Here is a 9377-nt window from a genome sequence, read left to right as displayed (position 1 = left end):
GTCTCTGTGGATAGGTCTGTTGCCAATCTAATGTTTCTACCATTGTAGGTTACAGATCTCTTCTCCCGAGCTGCTTTCATGATTTTCTCTTTGTCTCTGAGACTCGTAAGTTTTACTATTAGATGTCGGGGTGTTGACCTATTTTTATTGATTTTGAGAGGGGTTCTCTGTGCCTCCTGGATTTTAATGCCTGTTTCCTTCCTCACATTAGGGAAGTTTTCTGCTATAATTTGCTCCAATATACCTTCTGCCCCCCTCTCTAGAATGAGAACAGTCTTGTTGGTAGCATCAAAACTTAGTAAAAACTCAGATTTGTATGCAGTTGGTGGCTATAAAAGCTCAGATTTGTATGTACTTGATATGTGAGGGCTTCCCCATTGGGCTTGCAGCCAGAGGCCGGCTCCTCCAGGGTCAACCAGGTCTGCCTCAGACGCCCTGCTGAGCACAGGGGGAGCTGCCTGCCGGGGTGGGGTGGGGGAGGGGCACAGCCTGTGGTGGTGGGAGTTGGTGCAGCTGCGGCTGACAGCACACCTTTGTGTAATGACTTGTAGCAGCTTTCTCTTCTGGGGCCCTCGTGTAGTTGCCATGGAGCCTTAGGCCGGGAGCATCTCCCTGCAGTTCTTCCCACACACGCTTTACCGCCTGTGCTGGCCCCTCCATTCTGGCTGACCCCCAGCCCTACTCTGTATTGCCCCCCCCCCCCCACCCCCATGCGCACGGGCCTCCCACTTCCCCCAGTCCCTGGGGTTCTGATCTCTGTGCAGTCCTTTGTCTTTCTGGGCATAATTCCTTTCAAGATGGCTGACAGGCGGCTCACTCGTGGAGTCTATGTGGCCTTCCAGGAACATAGTCCTCGGCCCCACCCTGAGCAGAAGGGCAGCTCTTTCCCTTGAGGTTCTCTGTGTCCCTCTGTCTCCTTCTCTCCCCCTCTCTCTCTCTCTGTTCTGTCACCAGGCAAACTTGTCCCTCACTAAATTCCAGGGGACACTTGTAAGCTTCTCAGTGGTTCTTAGGCACTCAGCATTTGACTTCAGATAGGAGAGCACGCCCTTCCCTTTCTCCCTGACAGTTCCCTCCAAATGACTTATTTTCCTTTCATTGGCTTCATCATTTTTTGATGGACCCTCATAGTGGATGCAGCATCCCACTTCAGGGTGTGCACATATTAGCATCCTCTGAATTATCTGCCTGGGGGACCTCTGCTGAAACTCTAAGACAGAGGGGGAATCCCATTTTAATGTCTTCAAATAATTAAAGTGAGTTTCAGGTGTTTCTTTTGATTATTCTCTTCAAGCTTGTCTTTTATCGCTTGTTACTTCCTTTGACCTGATCAGTCTGGATCTCCCAGAGTTCTAAGGAGGACCACCAATATTAGTTGTGGTTTGTTGGAGCTCTTCCCAGAGACTCTGGGCAGCGAGGGAAGGAGCCACAGACAGTAGGGGTGCCTGGCCCCAGCTCTTGTCCAGTCCCACCTGCCGGGGGGCAGAAGGCAGACCTTCTGTCTGGCAGGACCCTTTCTTCCGCCCACTGAAGCACAGCGTAAAGACGTTTGGAGACAAATGCTTCAATGAGCAGTAAACACTGATTTCTGGCTATGTAAATTTTTCATTGTACAGTTTTTGTGGCCATTAGAGGAAATGAGATGAAGATTTATAACCAAATTATTCTCTTTTTAATAACTGAATATAAAAACAGAAATCGTGATTTTCCCTATGTGCTGTGTGGAACTCCACCTTTCTTGATTTGCTCTCTATCCAGAAGATGACAGCAGATGTTAAAATGTAAAAGAAATTTTAAAACGAAACAGAACTGGCAAGACAGCTCATGAATAATTAAGTCCAGCTAGAAGACCTCATAGGAAATGATTTACTTGTTCTTAGAATCTGTACGCTAGTGAGTAACAAAGAACACACTTGCTGTATGAGCTCCCAGGCATTCAGCTTCTCACAGAAAGGATGCTCAAGGAGAAGAGAGAGGCAAAAAAAAGAAAAATCCCACACTCTTCTTTTGCTCAAAAAGATCTAGTTCTATCCCACAATTTCAGCATGTCAGCAACACAATCTATGTTGCAGTTGAATTGGGAACTTCTCAACCAATAATTTCAAGGCTTAGTCATTATTTCCTGAAGGTTCACTAAATTAGTAACATTGAAGGCTAATGACTCAATTTTGTTTTAATGTCATTGTTCATATTCTTAATACACGTATATCATGCCCCATTATGTAACATTTAATGTAGGACCATTCAGAAGGGACTATTGTTCTAATTCTATATCATTGTTTAGTACTTTAAAATGGGAAAGTGGGGGGTTTCATATGATTTCTATAATTAATTTTAAAACAGCATTTTGTTAAAATGCTGTTTGGATAAAGAATTTGTATTGGGTAGGGAAGAAAAACAAACCTTAATGTCTCCCACTTGGAGAGAGTTTTATTTTCCGGTTTCATAATTAGGCCACTTCCGCAATCACAGTTACTCAGCCAACACTGAGCCTCTCTTGTAAGGTTGCCCTACCAGAACATTCGAGCGAAAGTAAGTGAGGCCTGGTGGAGAGTCTTACTGTGAGAGCTTTGCTAGGTCATAACCCTTTCACCACATACCTCGTCCCCCCGCACCCACATGCCCACTCCAGCCCCCTCCATCAGCGGTTCCTAACAATCCTTACTCCAAAACAGAACTGGGACCTGTCCATTGTTTTCCGTCTTGTCTGTCATCACTTTGGTTCAGACTATCCTCATCTCCCACTGTGACTAGTTTGGTGTCAGGTGCCTCCAAATACCAGCTAATTGGTCCGCTGCTCTGTTAACATAGAGCAGTGAGAAGAATCCTGCATTTCTTCTCCTTAAAAGTCTTTCCGAAGACTTTATCCCGCCTGGAATACAATCTCCTCTTCTTGCCATGGCTCACAGACCCTACCCGATCTCACACCGTACCCTCCCACCTCCTCTCCTGCCCCTTGGGCTCTCCACCCAAGCTCTTTCCTGCCTCGGGGCCTTGGCACATAGTGTTCCTCTCTGCCTGGAATGCTCCTCTTCCAGATTTTAGACTCCTTAGCTCCTCTTTATCCCACAGGGTTAGCTCATGTCTCCTCCTCAGAGAGGCCTTCCTGCACTCCAGTCCAGGAGCCACCCTCTTTCTGGAGTTATTCCACATGGCCCTCTTTGTTCCTTCCTCGATATCTCCCCATCAGGAATTATGACTGCTTTTCTAGTTGGATGCCTGCCCTGTGACTCCAGGGACACTGTAGTCTTTGTTCATTGCTGAGTCTTCTGTGCGGAGAACAGCACGTCATATGGGCTCAGTAACTCGTCGTTCAGCAGAGGGAGGAGGCGGTGAGAGTGTTGAGAGCAGATGCTACGTGTATGTTTTGATTTTTCCTGTGGGAGGTGAGTGTTGACCCTGCAAGGCTACGTATCTTTTCGTGTTTTAATTACTTAAAACCGTGGTCATATTTCCTCATCGGATTAATGTGGTTGCTGTTGATGTACAAAAGCTCTATTTCTTGTTACAAACCTGGGAGAATGTGAAGTGTCATTTTGAAAGGCTTCACTGTCGTCCTCTCTTCCTTACAAGGGGAGCTTTGGGGTGTAACTATACCCGTAACCAAACCTATATATGTGAGGCTGAAATTCAGCCAGAATGCTTAATTCACGTATTGAAAGACTTTAGTACCCTGGAAATCGGTGCCTGCCATTCCTGTGAACCCCCAGGTGTCTTTCCCCCTTCCTGGGAGGTGTCTCTGCAGGCACTGCTGGAGTGGACCAGAGTGTCGGGTCTGGATGGCAGCAGGGTGGTGGTGCCCCTGGGAAAGGCACCAAAGGCACTGGCACCCCAGTGAGCAGACACTTGATGCCCATTTGGCTTCCTTAAGGCTATGGCCACATGCTGATGCTTCTTCAGAGTCGCCCTCGTATGGCTGCTTTGGGGAACTGCAGCCTCTGCAGTATATCACTTCAAATAATAGCACCTGGCATATATAGCGTTTGTGTTTAATATGCTGGTATTTCTTCATCTTTTGCCTGCCTCTGAAGGTTACAATTTCCTATTTCCCCCAGAGAGTTATGCCATGTTTTCTTCAATTAATACGTGAGTAATGTCCCTCAAGTAAAAAGACCTGAAGTCCTCATGCTGTACTTTCAGTATGATCTGTTTGGAGAATAGTATCATCATCACTGTTACTCTTTTGAGTACTCTAGTAATAATATCTGCAATAATGATTTGTCTGCTAGAGTAAGGAAAAACATGATTTTTAAAGTCTAGTGATATTTCTGTATAAGTTAACTTTTAAGAACTTAGCTGACACGGGTCGACGGAGGATCCTGCACTGACCATTCTCTCTACTGCTTTATTGCGTACTTTCGGATGTTTGCTGTACTGAGCCCAAATTCACGCGCTTCCCAACAAAACAATTTAGGGGCGGGGGACCTTATCTTGAATTTTTTACGTACTTGGGCTGGGATTTCTTTTTTTAACCTCTCTCTTCCTGGTCTCTCCAAATGTTACAGAGTGCGTTTCCTGATGGGTGGACGTCATGGAGAATTTAAGTTCCTGCCTCCCTCTGGCTATGCCCCTTGCTATGAAGCCTTACTTCCAAAAGAAAAGATGAGATTGGAGCCTGTGAAAGAATATAAACGTGACGCTGAAGGCATTAGAGATCTGCTGGGTACCACCCAGTCCCTCTCCCAAGCCTCTTTCATCCCTTGCCCCATAGACACTAGTCAGGTAGGTTCCTGCTGCCCGCAGGGGTAGATGAAGTGATAGGGCTAAATCCTTCTCTGTTGTCTCTCAACCATTCCTGTCGTCCATTCTGTATTATTGTCCTGTCATGCGAACAACTGTCGTTCTTCGTGTTTCCACCATAAGCGTAGATTGAGCTCTTTAAGGATTTCTTAGAGAACAAGTGATCACTTGCTACAGGCAAGGCTCTGTGAGGTGCAGGCACAGATATGCAGTACTCTCTGGGAACTTGCTACCACACTGAAGAGGTAAAAAGCAAATGTATTATTTTTTTTCAATCTGAGTGTAATGCAAAATGAACTGTAGCACAAATAAGTGCTGGAGACACCTGTTAGGCTAGAATATTTCTAGAAGTCTAGTTAGGATAGGCTTCAACCAGAGCCTTTAATAAGCCAAAATGAGGAGGGGCATCCAGGGCTGAAGTAACAGGAATAGGGTAAGTAAGGGTCTAGAAGTAGAAACACAAAGTACGGACAGGTGGATAAGCACCCTCTGATCCAGCAATCTCACTACTAGGTATTTACCCAAAGAATACAGATACACTAATCCAAAGGAATACACACATCCCAATGTTTATAGCATCATTATCTACAATAGCCGAATTATGGAAACAGCCCAAGTGTCCATCGAATGATGAATAAAGAAGAGGTGGGGTGTGTGTGTGTGTGTGTGTGTGTGTGTGTGTGTGTGTGTGTGTGTGAGAGAGATGGAATATTATTCAGCCCTAAAGAAGAATGAAATCTTGCCATTTGCAACAACATGGATGGAGCTAGAGTGTATTATGCTATGCAAACTAAATCAGAGAATGATAAATACTATATGATCTCGCTCATATGTGGAATTTAAGAAACAAAACAAATAAGCAAAGGGGAAAAAAAAAGAGGCAAACCAGGAAACAGACTCTTAACTGTAGAGAACAAACCCATGGTGACCAGAAGGGAGCTGGGTGGGGGATGGGGGAAACAGGTGATGGGGATGAAGAGCACACTTACCATGATGAGCACTGAGCCATGTACAGAATCGTTGAATCACTATATTGTACACCTGAAACTGATATAACACGGTGTGTTAACTAACTGGAATTTAAACAAAAACTTTTTAAAAAGTAGGGGCAGATGATAATAAATATTCTCCTATGGCTGGATGCTCAGAGGAGAGGGAGAGTGTAGGAGGAGAGCTGGAAATAAAACTGAAAGAAATGGGATAGTACATAGGAGGGGAAAGTGCTGATAAAGGGACATTTCTTTCCCTTTCCAAGGTGTCTGTTTTGGAAGAGACACACTCACAGGCTTATGACAAGGGGCATAAATAACAGTTTCCAGTATTTCCTCCACACCAGTGCTATTCAAGTCACTATTCTAAACATTAGAGAAAATCATTGACAAGGAGACTTGTCTCTGAAGCACATCGGGTTAATGGTTTGTAGGAATATAGCTCTCTTGACCTATAGAAAGTCTCCAGCATGTTACTTCCCCATAATATTCACGTGACCCTATTACATTCAGTTATTCGTGCATGTTCCTGAATTTGCTTCATACCGTCCACAGCTCATTATTGTGAACTCGCTTAGAACGGAAAGAGCAGCATTTCCCTGCCTGCCTCACAGAGCCTGGTGTAGCACCTTGAAAGTAGTTGGCATTAAGAAGGTTGACAGGAAACTGGGGAGGAGTGGGCGAGCCAGAGATGATCCTGGGAATTGGATCCTCTGGTTCCAGTGTACCCTACACATGAAGCTTGAGGGCCAGAGAACTAAATTAGCTTTCGCATGGACACAAGGCCACCAGCACGCAAGTGAGGGGAGAGGGGAGAGCGTGAGCATGATACCTACTTCTTCGCACCAATCCTCGCTGAATCATCAGAAACAAGTGTTAAGAAAGGCCTCCTGGAAGAAGTGGGCCTCAAAAGAATGAGGGGAAATTTGATGAGGGAGGAAAAGAGGGCTTGAGCAAAGAGTGGGAAGAGCGTCTACACATGCAGAACTAGATTTGAAAATTGAAGATTACAGATAAATCAGCAAGCCAGGTCCAGACCCATAGTTGAATCTGTATGGCCCCTAGAACTAGGGAGATGTTCCCAGGGAATCAAATAATAGGCAAGTTCTTGTCGGAAAGGTGCAATTTATTATCTTGAATGAGGCCTTATAATTTTTTAGGATCTACCATTCTGTGAAATTATTGTCAAAGGAGAAGTTACGTATGTAGAGAGTCAACTCCATCCTCCCTGGGGCACAGTAACCAGTTTGCAGGCGAAGTAGTGCTGACTGGAGCCCTGTCCTAGGTACTACCAGTACCCAGGGCTTGAAGTGCCCCAGCCCCTGGCTGAGCGCTGGGAAGAAGGAGCCCAGCTTCGGGCAGCCCAGCCCCAGACACCATAAGGCAGTTCGCAAGCCAGTGTTACTCTGCCCCAGGTGGTCACCAGTTGAGGTCACTGAAATTATGATTTGGGGTTCCTTGTGGCGGCCTTTTTCCACATTTTCTCCTTTTTTTGAAGCATGTGGTTCCTCCCACATGCAAATCCCCTTTCATTCTGTGATCACCTAAGGAGCACTTAGTTTAAAAATTATCTTGGTTTACCAATAAAACCCAAATATAGTTGTAATTTCTTCGCTAATAATTTTCCCCATTTTGCTCTTTATTGAAACGTCATGCCATTTATTAACTTTGACTCTTTGATGATTAGATTAAGTTGATTTTTTTAAATGTCTTTCATTGAAAGGCGGATAGTGATTATACACATAGGTTAAATATGTTATTGCTGTTTTTCTCCATGATCTCCTTACATACGTCACTGACTTGATACACATTCTTTTACTAAAAAAATATTTTCTCCCAGAGCTACCCCCTCAAGAAGAAAAAAAAAAAAATCGGGATTTTTGTATTAGTGGAAACACTAATAACCTTTGTAATAGAGTGAGGATTGCAAGGGACCAGGCAGGTGATGCAGAAATGAAGTAGGTTCAAATGCACAGGCCCTCCGGCTGATAATTGCTAGGCAAAAGTGTGAGTCCAATGTTAGTGATCTTCCAAGGGATCAAAACAAACTAGAAATCTGGATTTTTATATGAAATCTCCCATTTCTTTTTATTTTATTTTTTTTATTATGTTATGTCACCATATAATACATCACTAGTTTTTGATGTAGTGATCCACGATTCATTGTTTTCATATGACACCCAGTGCTCCATGCAATACGTGCCCTCCTTAATACCCATCACCGGGCTAACCCATCCCCCACCCCCTTTCCCCTCTAAAACCCTCAGTTTGTTTCTCAGAGTCCATAGTCTGTCATGGTTCATCTCTCCTTCCAATTTCCCCCCCTTCATTTTTCCCTTCCTTCTCCTAATGTCCTCCATGCTCTTCCTTATGTTCCACAAATAAGTGAAACCATATCATGATTGACTTTCTCTGCTTGACTTATTTCACATAGCATAATCTCCTCCAGTCCCATCCATGTTGATGTACAAGTTGGGTCTTCATCCTTTCTGATGGCTGAGTAATATTCCATTGTATATATGGACCACATCTTTATCCATTCATCTCCCGTTTCTTAAAAGTTGCCAAGGGATAAACATGAGAATAATAGTAATAATAATAATTGCAGTCACAGTAGTAGTAAATTTTTAAAAATCGGAGGAAGGAAAGGAGGGTCCCCTCCTTGGGCCCCCAGGGTGTGACCTCTATGGAGAGATACAAGCAAAGTGCCAGGAAAACTCAGAGAAACTCTCCCTGGAGGTAATTGGGGAAGACTTCCCAAAGGGAAGTTGAGCTAAATTTGAGCTAAATTGAGAAGGATGGCTACTGAGGGTGTTTGGATTAAAACCAGAGCTGGACAGCAGTTAAAGCAGTGAAAACAGATCTTACGTAGGAGCTAAGTAAATAGGGGAAAAGGAACTCCGGTGTAGAGCCAGGCTTGGTTCTGAGTACGATAAGAACAAGTAGGGATTTAGAGCCAAGGAGAGCAAGTTGGGGAGGTGGGGAGAGTCAGTGCAAGGGAAATTACTAAGAGAAGCCTCAGGGGTTAGGATGGATTCTTGCTAAATTGATCTCACAGGATTCTATCTGAAGGCAGGACACAGTGATCTGATATCACCTGGGGGATGGTAGGGGGGCGGAATTTGATCAGACACAGAGGTAGGGGGACGGGTGATCAGCTATCAAGGGAGGTGGATTCTCGCCAAACTGATTTAGCAGGATCCTTTCTACAACTGGGGTCTTAAGAACAAGGCCCAAGGATAGAGCCTAGCTGGAAAACTAGGGTTCTAGAGGTTCCCGTCTAGAGCCTGGTCTAGGAGAGTGTCCTTGTGTGTGTCCTTGTCATCTGCTATGTGGCATAGAGGGGTGTGCGTGTGTGTGTGTGTGTGTGTGTGTGTGTACATACATATGTGTGTTGGGGGATTAATAAGGGTAAAGTTTGCAAGTGCAAGGACACAGAACTGTGAAACAGTGTGACCTTTGGTGAGAATTTCAAGAAGTTTGGCGGGAATGTGTTTGGGAGGACCACAGTGGAAGAACTGAAGGAGGACACTGTATCCTTGGTTAACACATCTAGTTTGTGTCTTAGGAGTTCAAGGAACACTTGGAGACACCCAGGAGGTGAGTGCTGTGATGTGATTTTGTTGTTGTAGGCTCATCACTCTGGCC

General features: G+C 44.7%; 1 protein-coding gene across 1 annotated transcript in view; it reads left to right on the top strand.

Annotated features, from left to right (window-relative positions):
• Positions 1 to 9377, top strand: part of RYR3 (ryanodine receptor 3) — a 518087-nt gene that overhangs the window by 303876 nt on the left and 204834 nt on the right. The window contains exon 20 of the mRNA XM_073877464.1: positions 4506 to 4722. Coding sequence (XP_073733565.1) covers positions 4506 to 4722 — 217 coding nt within the window. The remainder of the gene's footprint in view (positions 1 to 4505; positions 4723 to 9377) is intronic.

The sequence above is a fragment of the Callorhinus ursinus genome, unplaced genomic scaffold (assembly GCF_003265705.2).
Source record: "Callorhinus ursinus isolate GAN/ISIS: 27379988/994484 unplaced genomic scaffold, GSC_fseal_2.0 scaffold25, whole genome shotgun sequence".
Classification (NCBI taxonomy): domain Eukaryota; kingdom Metazoa; phylum Chordata; class Mammalia; order Carnivora; family Otariidae; genus Callorhinus; species Callorhinus ursinus.
This window is presented reverse-complemented; position numbering and strand designations above follow the sequence as displayed.